Here is a 16,049-nt window from a genome sequence, read left to right as displayed (position 1 = left end):
GCTGCTGCATGCTTTACCAAATTCAGGAGCAGCAGAGGGGGAAGAAGTGGCTGCCCCAATCCCTAATGTATCCCTGCCATTGTGCCCCCCTCTCCTGCCTTTATTAAGGACATTTAGCCAAAATAAAGAGACGATTTACAGACTCTGGATATTCTGCAGAGCTTTTCCCGTTGTTTTTCTTTTTTCCCGGAGCCCGGGCAGGAGTCTGGAGGGCTTCACCCCCGGGTCATGCATGTAGGCATGGGCAGACTCCCAAATTCTTCCCATTCCTCCTTAATTAAGGATGGAAACGCATTCCCAGCTCACTGCTCTGCCAGGCCGGCAGAAAGCCATGGGGGAAAAGGGAAAAAGGAGGAAAGGATTTATCAAAACAAGGGGAAATGATGGGGAAAAAAAAAAAAAGGAACGGCAGCTTCAAGTCAATGAGCTGGGTAATGAAAATTCAGGAGCTGCCCGTGTTAGCTTTTATTACAAAGCTGTTCCTAGAGGGAAAGGCAGGAATTAATTTGGTATTTGAGGCTTGGGGGGTTTGGGGTCCGGTTGTTTGTTTTACCTGTTGGTTCCCCTCTGCTTTCTGGGGAAAGCAGCGCCGGGGCAAGGCTGGAAAAAAACCTAAATGCCTTGTGTTCAGTCCCAACTTTTGACTGCCAGGAAATGGATTTGTTCTTTTCTGTAGGATTACAGGGAGCAGGATTTGCACAGCCAGAGCCACAGCATCCCTGATCCTGCTCAGGGATCCCTCCTCCAGCACGGAGAGCTCGCAGGAAAAGCCTCCAGTTCCTTGAGCATGGATAGAACGGGAATCACCCCTTTAGAATCCCTGTGTTCGATACCATTCCTTCCAGCTGCGGAGTAAGCGAGCGCTTCTAGGCAGGTTTAAATCCCAATTTACCAACTCATCAGCGCTTAATCAGCGGCAGCAGCGATCGTTCCCGCTCCGTTACCCGCAGACAATCGCACATCCCCAGCTCCCGGCCCCAGGAAAGGCAATCCCGGCCCCAGCAGCACTTCCCCAGCGCTGGTGGCCGCATGGATCTGTCCAAGGCCGGGCTGTGGCGGATTTGGAGCAGCTGAAGCAGCCCCAGGCTCTGCCTCGCTCTTTTCCCACTCCTGTCCCGTTTTATCCCCTCTCCTTTGCACCATGGATTAACTGATGCGGCTCCTCGGGGGCCCTGCCAGGACGCAGAGGTGCCCAAAACTCGGCACAAATAGAGGTTACAGCCCAAAACTGTGGGCAAAACCCATCTGATGGCCAGAGCTATCCCTGCCTGGTCCTGCAGATAATTCCACCGGGAATCTCCATAACCTGGGATCTAAAGCCAGGCTTGGGGAAGGGGCACTGTCAGGATCTGACTCAGAGCTCTGGAGCGAGCAGAGCCGAGCTCTGGCGGGCACATCCTCCCCGAGGAGCCTGATCCCATCCCAGACACCAGCCCAGCCCTGCTTTGGGGTGTTATTCACCCAATTTCACAGCTCATTAAAGCTTCCTGTGAGGATGAGCTGGCGAGAGCCGGGCTGGTCTCTCCATGCCCAAATTCCTGCTCGGCTCCCCCGAGAAAACCCCGATTATCCTCTCCCGGTTTGAAGGAGTGACACACACAGCTCCAGCACGGCGCCATACTTGCAGTTTTTGCATTTTAAGCCGAACAACATTCCCTTCCCGCAGACGGTGCAGGTCTGAGACATCCAGTACTTGGTGGAAAACCTGTGGAGAGAAACAGAGAGGGAGAGCTGAAGCCTCACTCATCCCCTGAGCCCTGCTTCATCCTCTCTCTGCTGCCCTCAAACTCCACTGCAGGTGTTGAGGAATTTTTCTAGGGGTGCCAAAACACAACCCCGAGCCTTCCTTTGGTTCTGGAAGTTTGTTCCAAAGGGAATCCAACCCCAACTCCCTGTGATTCCCACCCCAGACACCCCCAAACCCCTGCCTGCCCTGGGGACCAATGTTTGCAGCTTCCCATCAAACAGCAGCGCTCTTCCCGCTGCCTTTCCCTCTTCAGGGAGATATGGAAGGGTTCTAATCCAGAGATGGGGAATTTGCTGAAGGCTGGCAAGGTCACAGATAAAACACAGATTTATTGATAGCAGCTCGAGCCTTATCTAAACCAGATCTGAACTGAAATGGAATTGAAATGGGCTTGGAGGACAGCACAGCACAGCCCAGCATGGGAAAGAGAGGGAATGTCCCCAATCTCGGTGTCCTGGAGCAGAGATGGGGAGGGAGAGGCCCATCCCTCATCCCCCAGCAGGGGGAGGGGCCCACCTGTGTTTTATGGAGTTTCCTAAATCCCGCCGAGGGATCTGCGGGGACCAGCGAGGCACTGACAGCGTATCTGCAGGGAGAGACCAGAAAAACAGCGCTGGTAACAACATCGACGGCTGGGGCTTGAGTTTTTGGGAAGGAGAGCAAAGGATGTGCACAAAAAATGGGATTTTCCTGCTATTTCCCCCTGGAATGCCTCTCTGAGCTCCTTGCTGGAAACCAGAGCTCTGGAATTTGTGGGGCTGTGGGAATTGGGGTCTCCTGTCCCAGATCCCATCACCCAGTTTGGAGGAGAGGAGAGGAGAGGAGAGGAGAGGAGAGGAGAGGAGAGGAGAGGAGAGGAGAGGAGAGGAGAGGAGAGGATGCACCCATGTGCAGGCAGGGCAGGATTGCAAAACTTCTGGAATCACATCAGGACGTCCAAAGAAGAAAGGGAAAATAAAGCTGGAGCAGCCTCATTGTCAGTTTTTAATAAGACATCACGGCTTGAGGCGGCAGCTGAGGAAAAGCTGAGTGCCAGCCACTCCAAAGGTGATTCCATTCCTATTCCAGGGGAAGAACAGAGGTAAAAGCAGTCCCGGGGCTCTCCTTCCAAGGGAAAAGCAGGGAAGAGGGATAAGGACAAAGAGGGAAGTTCACTGGCACTGCTGGGGCAGGAAGGCAACCAGGAGCATGGCCATGCTTGGATTCCATCCTCTCCTTCAGCCTCGGCAAGGGTGGAAAAGCTGCTCCTCCTCCTCCTGCCGGCCACGGGAAAGGTCCTGCCCCGCAGGATGCCCAGCCCCGGGAGCGGCTCCATGCCGGGATCCAAAGGCTGGATTTTCACTCGGGGGTTTGAGAGGTTTCCCGGGCACCAGCGGTGGCTCCCGGCTGTTTGCTCAGAGTGCCAGCAAATCCCTGGCTAAACAGGCGCTGGATATTAGCCCAGGGAGCGGGGAGAGCCGCTGTTTGCTTTAATATCCCATTTTAATATCGCGGCAGGCACGGGGCTCTAATTGCACTCGGCGGCTGAAGGTTACATTTACATCCCTCCCCCGGGTTAGAAATCCTGGGAGCAGCCCAGGCTGATCCTGCTCCAGCACCTCGGACCAGCAGCAGCTCTGGATCCTTCTCTTCCCCTGGTCACTCCTCAGGCAGAGGCAGCAATTGAGATGTCAGAACCACACAAGCATGGAATGGGTTGGGTGGGAAGGGACGTTAAAATCATCTCATTCCCGTGGGCAGGGACACCTTCCACTGTCCCAGGCTGCTCCCTGGCCTTGGGCACTGACAGGGATCCAGGGACAGCCCCAGCTGCTCTGGGAATTCCATTCCAGCCCCTCCCCACCCTGCCAGGGAACAATTCCTGATTCCCAATATCCCATCCATCCCTGCCCTCTGGCAGTGGGAAGCCATTCCCTGTGTCCTGGCTTTATCCACTGTGTAAAAAGTCACTCTCCCTAATCTTTATAAGCACCCTTTAAAGCCGAGGAGGGGAGTTCATGTCCCCAGCACCACATTGCCAAAATTTTTGATATTTTCTCACCACTCTTTGTGACAACTCACCCTCCACAACCTGCCAGGGGTGGGAATTTGGGCCACACATCCCAGAGGTGAGTGACCCCTCTATGCCCAGCCTCCCTGAGCATCATTCCCCCCTCACTAAATCCTGTTCAAAAACTGAGTTGTCATCACTCCCCCCTCGCTAAACCTTGTTAGAAAACTGAGTTGTCATCACCCCTCCCTCCAATGACTCTCTCTGAAGAGCCAAACACCCCCAGCCAGAGCAGCTCTTCTCCTGGAATTAAATTACAACCTCCACGTTATCAGCCACAATTTATTCCCACTAACTTTCGGCTGGCCTCAATTAAATCCTGCCAGCCCGGCGAGGGGGAGAGGGGATGGAGGCAACGGCGGCTGCTGAGCCTTTTAATTACTTTCTAAATGGGCTCGCTGCAAAAATGTATTGAAGTGTAGCGGGGATTTTGACCTCGTACCATAAATGAGCCCGACGTGACTCACAGCTAATTACCTTCATTAGCGGCAGCGAGCCACGTAGGATCGCGGCGTTTAACAATAGAGCCGCTGTTGGCAGGAGGGCAAAGCAGCGGAGTGGGGCAGGAGGGCAGGGAGAGGCACCGGGGAGCAGCCCCGAGGGCTTGGGGGGCTCTGGGGTTAATTGGGGAGTCTCCCCTCTACCCGGATTCCTGGCAGGGTAAACTCGGGCGGATGCTCAGAGGGAGATGCAGCAGTCTCCCCCCAGCGCAGGAGGAATATTCTCATTGAAACCCCCCCATTATCACAATTAGCGTTAATTACAAGGGGGGAAACCACCATGAGCCGGTCTTGGTTCAGGGTGGGACGGTCGGGTTTTGTCGTGGGGATCTTGTGATGGAGAAGTGGCCGCGGGATCGGATGATCCTCGCAAGCTTTGGAGCGTGACAGCGGCTGCCTCTCCCCCATTCTCCCTCTCTCCAGCACCCCGGAGCTTCCTCCCTGCCACTGATTATTTAAAACCTTTATTTATCACCAGCAGCCTCCTGCCTGCCTCAAAAATTCGAATTCTCCCGGCCATAATTCCCCTCACCTCGTTCCCCCCGCTCCGAGCTGGCATTTCACTGGGCACAAGCGGAATTTCGCAGGGTGGCACCCACTGAGCAGCCCCATGGAGACATCCCCCAGTCACGCACCCCATCCCTGCCTCCCGAGGGGTTCCCAAAAACCAAACCCCTCTTCCCGATGTGACAGCCCAGCCAGGGAGCGCCACCCTCCTTCCGACGCCGCCGTGTTTTCCTTCGCAAAGGTTAGGGCTCCTGCTCAGCTCATCCCAAAATCAACAGCCGCGCTTGATGGGATCACCTGTGCCGGCAGCGGAGCCGGGAAAGGGGAAAACCAACTGGGCAACGGGTGACAGCCACCTCCGGCGTGTCCCTGACAGGCGACACGGCGCAGAGCCCTGGCAGCCCGCTCCCCGGCGGTGACAGGCAGCTGTGACAGCTCCTGAGTGGCACCCGGCGCCTCGGAGGTGACGGGGACGCGGCGGCGCTGCCGTGGCCGTGACGCCCCCGCTGCTGTCCCGGCAGAGCCGGGCTGTGGCAGAGTCTATGGGGCTTATGAGAGCTCCATGGAGGATTGAGACTTAACGGTAGGAGCTGCTGAGTCATGATGAGACAGTAAAATAAGCTCCTGTCTTCTACCCCTCGCCCCATAGCTTATCTCTGGAACCCCATAGGTCACTTTTCCCTAACCCTTACTATTGGACAAGTTTGGATGCCCCTATACCCTATAAAAAGGAGGTGTTTTAGCCCATCTGACAGAAAAAGAGCTGTCACTGGAACCTTTCACAGATCCCTCCATAAACCATCGCTGTGGAACCGCCAGGACCTCTCCTTCTCCTCTCTCGTGTCTGCTTCTGCCTCAGCCAAAGGCGCCCTAGCAAGAAGGCAAAGAGCTGGAATCCTGAGAGAGCTGATGATCACTAAAGAGCTGAAATCACTGAGCTTGCTGAGGGTGGCCATGGCTGTGAGCTGACGGGGTACTGGGCACTCTGTCTCCCACAGGGACTGAGTTATCCGGACTATCCTGCAGCGCCCGGGGATAAGGCCAAGATCGGGGTCTCATCACCAGGTGGATTCTGGCTGGGCCCCAGCTGGGCTGCCTGGGCATGTCCTGCATGGAGAAAAGCACCTGAGCTTCCCCATTTCGTTATTTTGGGGTTGTACCCTCCATGGGGTGGGTGGGGATGCCCTCAGAGAGCCCCAAAGCCTCCCCAAGGATGTTGTAAATCAAAGGCGACTCCGATGGAGGGGAGAGAGAATGATGCATCTGACTCCATCATCAGAAGGCTTGATTTATTATTTTATGATATATATTATATTAAAACTATACTAAAAGAATAGAAGAAAGGATTTCATCAGAAGGCTGGCTAAGAATAGAAAAAGAAAGAATGAATAACAAAGGCCTGTGGCTCAGACAGAGCCAGCTGGCTGTGATTGGCCATTAATTAGAAACAACCACATGAGACCAATCCCAGATGCACCTGTTGCATTCCACAGCAGCAGATAACCATTGGTTACATTTTGTTCCTGAGGCCTCTCAGCTTCTCAGGTGAAAAAATCCCAAGGAAAGGATTTTTCATAAAAGATGTCTGTGACACAAGGACACCTGGAGCATCTTCCAGGGGTGGCAGCGGTGCTGAACCCCAGGGATGGGCACTGCTTTGTCACAATTGTCCCTTCCTCATCTCCTGGCCCCTGTCTGGATGGCAGGGAGCTGGTGGGAGCGTGTTATCCATCACAGAGACAGCCTGATCAACAAACCCTCCTTATCCTGCTATGTGGGAAATGGATTTGTAGAGTGGTCAGATAAGACCATAATCCAACACTACTACAGCAAACACGTTCCCATTATGAATGGGACAGAGAAAATTGATGGAAGTGGACTTGGTAAGAATGCCAGGATGAGTCACTGCAAAGCCAAGGAATGGCCAGGAGGCTTTGCACTTATCCCAAACATTCCAAATGTCACCAAAATGCTCCCAAGGTGGGTGAATCCCCTGGAGAAATTAGGAGGAGACACTGGGGTGGAGCCTCTTTCCAAAAGAGTTCAACAGCAGAAGATACCCAGGATCAGGAATATCTCCACCACCAGGCAAAAATCCCAGTCCTGAGACAAATCATAATATCCATGGAATGGTTTGGGTGGGAAAGAATCTTAAAGCTCATCCAGTGCCACCCGTGCCATGGGCAGGGACACCTCCCACTGTCCCAGGCTGCTCCAAGCCCTGTCCAGCCTGGCCTTGGGCACTGCCAGGGATCCAGGGGCAGCCCCAGCTGCTCTGGGCACCCTGTGCCAGCTGCAGTGACAGAGTTCCAATGTCTCAGCCTGTGGCAATTCCAGGGACACTGTCCCAGTGTCTCCCCACCACTCTGGGTTTACTTCCCCATGGTCACAGCTGGGAGCCAAGCACCCCAGGGAGAGGCTCTGCAGCAAAGTCCCTTCATGAGACACCACAGGCCTTGCTCGTGCTGCTTTTAGGGCCAAAATAGCATGGGAGAGATCCCAGAGCAGCTGCTCCAGCAGCTTTCCCTCCCCAGGATAGAAATCCATGCAGAATTCAAGGTACAAAGGCATCACCTGCTCCCTGCATGAGTGTGTGTGGCAGATATTCCACATGGAATCTGGGAAGTGTCCCTGTCTGTCACTGTCACATTTTCTGAAAAATCCCTTCGCCCAGGATTCTTCTCCTGGGAAGCTGAGAGGCCTCAGGGAAAAGGAAAACAATTCTTATCTCATTTGCTTCTCCTGTGTTGTGCTCATGTAAAATGTGTTTGGAGATTGTTTACCCACAGGTGATTGTTCCATTGGATTCTGCTGTGAGTTGTTTTCACTCTTTGGCCAATCAGGGCCAAGCTGTGTCAGGACTCTGGAAAGAGTCACAAGTTTTCATTATTATCTTTGTAGCATTGAGTAAGTATCCTTTCTGTATTCTGTAGTATAGTTTAGTATTCTTTAATATAATATAGCATCACAAAATAATAAATTGGCCTTCTGAGAACATGGAGTCAGATCCTTCCTTCCTTCCTTCCTTCCTTCCTTCCTTCCTTCCTTCCTTCCTTCCTTCCTTCCTTCCTTCCTTCCTTCCTTCCTTCCTTCCTTCCTTCCTTCCTTCCTTCCTTCCTTCCTTCCTTCCTTCCTTCCTTCCTTCCTTCCTTCCTTCCTTCCTTCCTTCCTTCCTTCCTTCCCTCCCAACACAAGACCTGTCCATGTGGGGGGTTGGACTGGGATGGCCTTTGAGGTCCCTTCCAACCCTGTGGATCACAGCTAGCTCCAGTGGGTGGAAGGATGACCCAGGCTGGATCCAGCAGGATGAAACCAAAGCTGAGCTGGAGCCGGGGGGATCATCTGAAGCAGGAGCTGCTCCCAGAGCATCACTCCAGTAAGGAAAGAATCCCTTTCTAACCCAGGCAGTTCCCCTTTCCAACATGACAATCCCATTTACCCAGCTCAAATGCCACATTCAGCTGCCTTAAAGCCTGACATGAGGATTTCCCCCCCAGTTCCCAGCCTTGCAGGCTCAGTTAGGCTCATCCAGACAAAGCTGTGCCCTCCGACTCCACTGCCAGGGTGGGAAACCCTCCGGAGCCTCGCTGCCAGCTGTGGCCAGATGTGGCTGCAGGGAGCTGCCAGCACAGCTGGGGAGTGCTCCAGCCACATGCAGGGCAGGGTCAGGGAGGAGGGAACCCCTGGTGCTCCCCAGGAAAGGAGGCTCCCTTTGGGAAGTGCCCTCCTGGAGGTGGCTGGGGCTGGGACAGCGTTAGGGAGAAGTGTCCCCCCAAAACCCACCCCAGCACTGTGGGGTGACCATGGAGAGGGGCATGGGTGGCACTGGCTACTTTCCTGTGTCACCTTCAGCACCACTGTCATGTCCTTGGGTCCAGCCTGGTGCTTTCCAAAGGAAAAACTGGATTTAGGGCTCTGGGAATCCCACCCCGACCTACTGGACATTTTCCTGGATTCCACCAAACTTTCCCGAGGTCAGCCCTTCAGGGGCTCTTCCAGGAGCTGTGGGGCCTCTGGTGGCATCTCAGCCACCACTTGTCACTTGGCCATGCCTGGCTGGGATCCTGCTCATGCTCGACACCATAAACTGCAAACTCCTCACTCCCAAAGCCAAGGGGAAGAGGCAGGACTGGGATTCAGGAGAATCCCCCAGGGCAGAGCAGCAGCTCGGTGGCTGTGGTGGAGGTGTCACACAGGACTGGGCAGGGAGGGGACATCCTGGAGACCACATTAAACCAGTTGTTGTACAACTTCTGAGGGGCAGCTCGGGTCTCTGCTCCCTGTGACAGTGAGAGGGATTGGCTGGAGCTGTGCTGGGAGGTTTAGGTGGAGATCAGGGCAAGGTTCTTCCCCCAGAGGGTGCTGGCACTGCCCAGGCTGCCCAGGGAATGGGCACAGCCCCGAGGCTGCCAGAGCTCCAGGAGCCTTTGGGCAGCACTGCCAGGGATGGACAGGGTGGGATTGTTGGGGGGCAGGGACAGGGACTGGATCAGTGATCCCTGAGGATCAACTCAAGATATTCCATGATCCTGTGATTCCCCCAGCCAGATTTGCTGGAAGAAGAGGCTCTTTCTGCAGCTCCCTCCAGCCCTCTGTGAAAATCCATTCCCATCAGGACAAAGGGATGTTAAAAACCAGAGGGAAGCATCCAAACCCTCTCCTGACCCAGGCCAGGGATGACTCAGATGGGAACGTGTTCCTGCCAGGAGCAGCAAGGCTGTGGAAAAGAAATCATGGAGAGACAGCCAGGGAGGGACAGGGCCTGGCTGGGCTCCCCTCACCCATCTCCAGCTGACAACAACAACAACAACAACAACAACAATTTTTGTGTTTCCGTGCTTAGGGAAGTAATTCCACAGCAATCCAGAGCATCTGGGTGCTGCTGTGGTGATCCCACAGGAGGAAAAGGGAAGAGGGATTTTTAGAAAAAAACCATAGGGATGGGATATTGCGGAGAGCTCAGCTGTTGAACCACCACAAGGATGGGGACAGGGAATCCTTGGGATGCAGGGAGGGCTTGGAGCAACCTGCTCCAGTGGGAGGTGTCCCTGCCCATGGACAGGGATGAGCTTCAAGCTCCCTTCCATCCCAAATCATCCCATGATTCTGCTCCCTACAAACAAACATCTGCCCTGCTTGGTGTAACCCACACAGATGTTGATCCTGCAAGGACCAAACAGTGTGGAAGAGGTTTTCCAGTGACTTCTGTGAGCCAGAGAGAAGTTTGGTAAGAGGATCCACGTTTACCCCTGAAAGAATTTCCTTACAAGGTCATTGACAAAGAAACCAAGAAGGAAAGAAGGAGAAATAAGAGAAACCTGCAACTGCCTGCTCCAATGAGCATTTTGTTTGTCTTTCCTGACCAATGAGTAAAGTGTAAACTTGTGAGCTTTGTGAGAATGTAGAACAAGCATGCATGCTGTAACAAAAACAGGTTTGAAGCCTTCTGCAAACAGAGTGTGTTGCTTTGCATTGTCTCCATCTCAACCACGACAAAACAGCTCCACTGATGCCAAACCTCCCAGCAGGGATCAACCAGCTGGGGAAACCCAGCTCCCACCCAGCCCAGAAAACATTCCCAGCAGCCAGGGAGGTTGGAGGGGAATGAGAGGAGACACCTCTCTGGCAGGGTTGGTCGCTTGCCAGCCCATCACTGCCATCGCATCCCTCTGTGGCCGCGCCACGTCCCATCAGGATGTCACAGCACGGCACAGCATCCAACCCTGAGCAAAACTAATCCAAGGAGACACTCCAGGGGGGGCTGGGAATGGGGTTTGCTCCGTGCTTCCTGCTCTGTTGGTCTGGGCTGTGAGCTGAGTACAGACAATTCCGTGTGGGAAACAGCAAGGCAGAAATGCCCCTTGGCCTGGGCAAACCTGGGGCTGGGTGTTGGAAATCTCAGGGAACAGCATGGTCTGCATGCAGAGCTCCTGCCAGGTGCCACTGTCCCCAAAGGCAAAGGGACAGGAGGAAAAGGACAGCAGGACTGGCTGGATGAGCCCTCAGTGACCCCAGATGGGAAAGGGAAGGGGAAAGGGAAGGGGAAAGGGAAAGGGAAAGGGAAAGGGAAAGGGAAAGGGAAAGGGAAAGGGAAAGGGAAAGGGAAAGGGAAAGGGAAAGGGAAAGGGAAAGGAAAGGAAATCTGGCTGCCAGCCCTCTGGCTGCAAAACCTTCTCCAGCCTGCTTCTTGAGCAGGAGGAATGAGTGGAAGACCCCAAAACAAGCCAGGAAGACATTACCAGAAAGGAAACAAGGGAAAAACCCAGGGAAGGGAAGGTGACAGAAACCCAGCCTAGATGTGGAGTTGGAGGAAGTTTTAGCTGAGGAACAAGAGGCAAAGGGAGCTTGGCAGGGAATCACTCCCAGCAGCTGCCACGTGTTTCCTCCAGGGAAGCTCTTCTTGGGCCAAGAGCCACGCCTGGCTTGGAAAAGTTTCAGTCTCTGTGGAATTAATCCCAGCACTGGTCTGGGACCAGGAAATGAGGGTCAGGCCTGGGTGGGCTCATGGAGCCAAACCCACCCAGTGAGTGCCACCAGCAGCATCTCCTGGTAAAGGACCAAGCCCTGCCAGGTGGGATCAGGGCTGGCTGCTGAGATCAGCTTCACGGGGTTTGCACCAGGACTGGCTTCCCAAAACTCCACATCCAGCAAGCAGGAGAGGTTTCAACACAGAGGTGAAACCACAAAGGTTTACAAAGCAGCCCTCAGATGGTGACATCCAGGCAGTGCCACCACCCCAGACAGCACAAAAACCTCCGTGGCCTTCCCAAAAACCAGAAACAATCAAGTCTGGGTTATCTTTGCCCAGAAGCACCCACAGATCTCTAAACACCAACATGAGGCACCTCCACAAGGGCTGGGCTCATTCCACAGCGCTCAACCAACATCCTCCAAACCATTGACTCCACAACTCCCCAGTCCCATCCCCTGCCTGGCACCTCCCAGCCCTGGGGGCACTCACTTGCAGAGAAGGAGGCTTCGGTGTGGACGGGCGGGGTGGAGGGCAGGAAGGGCGGGTACCCCACGAAGAAGGAGCGCAGGGAGCGCTCGGAGAGCAGCGGGGAGCGCTGGGCTGGGATGTTCTCACAGCTCCCCACGCTGTTGTGGATCTTGAGGTTCAGGGGCTTGTTCTTCTTCTTGACTCTGGGAGGGAAAAGAGGAAAAAGGAGGGAAAAGTGAAGGGAAAGGAGCTGGGGACGAGCTGGTGGCAGCCGTGGGATGGAGGTGCTGCTGCATCATTTCCCATGTGATAATTAATGCAGCTGCCCAATGGGAATTCCCAATCCCTCCCTGCCAGCAAACAAAGGCAATTTTCATTAAGGAACATTTCAGAGCTTTTCCTCTTGAGAACCTGGGTGAAAAAAATCATTTGGTCCAAAAGCTCATCAGCCTCAGCCTTGCTGACCTTGTCAAATCCCCTAAATGGTCACATTTAATGTCACTACATCAAATAAAGGGCCCAGGCAAGGGTGGGCTGCAGTGGAGAACGTGAGGGACCCCAAGAGAGTCCCAGGAATCACCACAGGGCCATGGTGTGGACAACCCAAAACACTGGGGGAAGTTCCTCAGAAATTAAATTCTGCAGAGCAGGGGGAGGAGACGCCTGCCTCTCCCTCCTGTCCCATTTTTCCACTCTGGGACAAAGCCCAGTGTTGTTCTGCTGGCTCAGATGATCCCAAAGCTGCACCAGACTGAAAGGATTTGGGATGCAGAGTGACTCTGGCAGCTCAGATGGGCCGGGCTGCAGGATCCTGGCACTCGGGGCTGCTCCAGCTCATCCTCTCTGGCTGCCATGGAGTGAGGAGCAGAGAGAGCCCTGGGAAAGGCAGCTCAGCCCGCTGGAGATCTGCAGGATCTGGGACAGAGATCCTTGGAGAACATCCTGGCAGTGCAACACCCCAAGGATTCCTGGAATGCTCCATCCATAATCCCTGCATCCCAACAGGAGCACTGCATCCCAAATCCAGCCCTGGGGCACAGCACAGGAGGGACCTGGAGCTGCTGGGGAGAGCCCAGAGGAGGCACCAGAGATGCTCCAAGGGCTGGAGCCAGGCTGGGAGAGCTGGGGGTGCTCACCTGGAGAGGAGAAGGCTCCAGGGACACCTCAGAGCCCCTGCCAGGGCCTAAAGGGGCTCCAGGAGAGCTGCAGAGGGACTGGGGACAAGGGATGGAGGGACAGGACACAGGGAATGGCTCCCACTGCCAGAGGGCAGGGATGGATGGGATATTGGGAATTGGGAATTGTTCCTTGGGAGGGTGGGCAGGCCCTGGAGCTGAGCATGTCCCACCACTCCCTGCCATGCCTGGGGCATCTGGCCCTGCCAGGCGATGGGAAATGGCCTCTTAATGAAGAAAATTAAACCATCCTCTAATAAGTTAATTATTTCCTCACACAGGAAAGCTGCTGCTGTGTTTAGGGTGGCTGCAAGGACCCCTTTGGGTGCGCTGGGCTCAGGATGGGGTGGATGTTCCAGGCTGGTCCAGCTGAGCAGCTCTCCTGGCTTGGAGCTCCTTGGGGTCAGCCCACAGCTGATGGCCATGGAGCCATGGAATGGGGTGGGGGGGAAGGGACATTGGAGCTCATTAAAGGACATGGGCAGGGACACCTCCCACTGTCCCAGGCTGCTCCCAGCCCCAGTGTCCAGCCTGGCCTTGGGCACTGCCAGGGATCCAGGGGCAGCCACAGCTGCTCTGTGGCCTCTCTCTGACCCACCCACCCAGGGAACAATTCCTTCCCAAAATCCCATCTATCCCTGCCTGGTGGCCCCAAATCCAGTCCATCCCCTCCACTGCTGCTCCTCAATCCCAACCCCACCAAAAATCCCAGAGCTGCTCCCCTAGCATGGCCCCAGCCCCCCTGAGCTCAACCCCGGCCCAAAGCCCTTCCTGAAAGGCAGTGATTAAGCACTAATCTCGTTTATTTTCACCCATAAATCAGTTCCAGACCAAATATTTACTGTGAGCATCATTTCCTCGCCAAGCAGGGCTGCTGACAGCTCTCATTATTAGGAAGGATGAGTGATTTTGGACAGAGAGAGATGGTTTTTTTCCTCTCTCTGTTTCTTCAGAAGAAGAAAAAATAATAAAGAATAATAAACACCAGGATCCAACTGGGTGACTGGGCTGGCTGCCCATGGCTTTGATCCCTATACTGAGGGAAGAGGGGCAAGGACCAAACCTTGGAGAGGAGCAGGAGCATCCAGGGAAAACCCCCTGGCACAGGGGGCTCACAGGGACAGGGATCCTGTCCCCTGGCCTGGGGACAAGGAGCGTCTGAGGGACATGGAGCAAACCCAGCCTTGTTTGGGGCTTCTTGGGCAAAAAAGGGCCAAAAACCACCCTTGGGGCAGGGCTGGAGGGTGAGGCCAGTCATGGGCACCTCAGAAAGGACTTGTTGCCATGAGGGGTCATCCATCCATCCATCCATCCATCCATCCATCCATCCATCCATCCATCCATCCATCCATCCATCCATCCATCCATCCATCCATCCATCCCTCCATCCCTCCATCCATCCCTCCATCCATGGATCCATCCATGGATCCATCCATCCATCCCTCCATCCATCCATCCATCCCTCCATCCATGGATCCATCCCTCCATCCATCCATCATCCATCCATCCATCATCCATCCATGATCCATCCATCCATCCATCCATCCATCATCCATCCATCCATCATCCATCCATCCATCATCCCTCCATCCATCCATCCATCCATCCATGGATCCATCCATCCATCCATCCATCCATCATCCATCCATCCATCCATGGATCCATAGATCCATCCATTCTCCTACACAGGTTGGAATGAGATGATCTCCAAAGTCCTTCCCAGCCAAACCACTCCATGATTCCATAGATGGTGACAGGACAAAGGGAAATGGTTTCAAACTAAAAGAGGGCAGGGATGGATGGGATTTTGGGTAGGAATTCCTCCCTGGCAGGGTGGGCAGGCCCTGGCACAGGGTGCCCAGAGCAGCTGGGGCTGCCCCTGGATCCCTGGAAGTGTCCAAGGCAAACATTTCCATCCTCCTTTTAATTACCCAAAGTGGGGGAAAATGTGCTGGAAATGCATCCTGGTCCTGCCAGCCTAAATTCCCCATCCCAGCTGGGCAGGAGGAGCCCCATTCCCTGTGCCAGTCTCCCAGTTCCACAAGGACAGCAGAGGCAAAAAAAGGAGAATTAAAAAAACAAAAACAAAAAACCCAAACAAAAAACCAAAACCAAACCCAAACCAAACCAAAACAAACAAACACAAAGAAAACAAGGGAAAACCTCAGCCTAATTTCAATTTTCCATAGGGATAAGACCCAAGACAGCCCTGTTTCAGGAAAGGGAGGCAGGATTATGAGCAGATATTTTTTATTTCGGTTCCAAAGGGTTTTGAGGGAGCAGAGAGAAACACACCTGGTCCATCTCGAGGCTTGGAGCCCCCCAAAATCTGGGAGATGCCCACAGCACCCTCCAGGAATGGCAGGAAAATGCCACCATGGGCCAAGGGCACCTCCCCTGCCACATTTGGAGCAGATCCCAAAATCTGGACATCCCCACTATTTTTTTTTTTTTTTGCTTCTCTCCACGGTTGTCCCACCCCCTTCCTTGCTCCAGGAGGCTCCAAATCTGGGCATTCCCTGGATTCTACTCCTCACTGCAGGTCCCCAGCAGCACATTGGGGTCAGCCCCTGCTCTATGCAGCCCTTGGCTTCCCAAACCTTTCCCAAAATCTCACATCTCAACCCTTGGCACATCGTGAGCACCCCCAGAATCCCCCTCTCCTTCACCTCTCACCACCCCATAACCCTCTGCAGACCCAAATTCCTCATTTTTCCTCATTTGTCCTCCTTTTTTCCGTGGAGCATCGGGGTTAATTCCTGCCTCGGGATGCTCGGAGAGATTCCTTCTCAGATAGGCAAATGCCAACGATTGGGGCTGTAATTTCATGCAGGAATTTGCTAAATATATAATGATGGATAAAAAAAAAAAATGGGGAATAAAAAAAAAAAATTTAAAAAAAAAAAAGCCGAGCGAGTTTGAAGCGTTTAATGCAAATCCCTCGAGGTGTCAATCCCGCCTGAATGGCTCATCCCCGCCTGCTCGGTGGGATCAGTCAAACGCTTATCACCGGCTTGGGGAGGGGAAAAATAGAGGGTTTCAACAGGCACTGAAAAACAGGAGCAGACAGCGGGACAAAGGGCCCGTCACCGCTGCCAGGAGAGGGCAGGGAGTGACAGAAGGATGCGGC

At 54.1% G+C, this 16,049-nt stretch overlaps 1 protein-coding gene across 3 annotated transcripts in view; it reads right to left on the bottom strand.

The window, feature by feature from the left end:
• KSR2 (kinase suppressor of ras 2) overlaps positions 1–16,049 on the bottom strand; it is a 90,082-nt gene that overhangs the window by 44,366 nt on the left and 29,667 nt on the right. For all 3 annotated transcript variants that reach the window (XM_066561961.1, XM_066561964.1, XM_066561963.1), the window contains exons 5-7: positions 11,766–11,947; positions 2,264–2,333; positions 1,622–1,705 (exon numbers count right to left, since the gene is read on the bottom strand). In XM_066561961.1, the coding sequence (XP_066418058.1) occupies positions 1,622–1,705; positions 2,264–2,333; positions 11,766–11,947 (336 nt within the window). The remainder of the gene's footprint in view (positions 1–1,621; positions 1,706–2,263; positions 2,334–11,765; positions 11,948–16,049) is intronic.

This window comes from Molothrus aeneus, chromosome 18 (genome assembly GCF_037042795.1).
Source record: "Molothrus aeneus isolate 106 chromosome 18, BPBGC_Maene_1.0, whole genome shotgun sequence".
Classification (NCBI taxonomy): Eukaryota; Metazoa; Chordata; class Aves; order Passeriformes; family Icteridae; genus Molothrus; species Molothrus aeneus.
The sequence above is the reverse complement of the archived record's forward strand: the minus strand, read 5'-3'. Positions and strand labels throughout refer to the sequence as shown.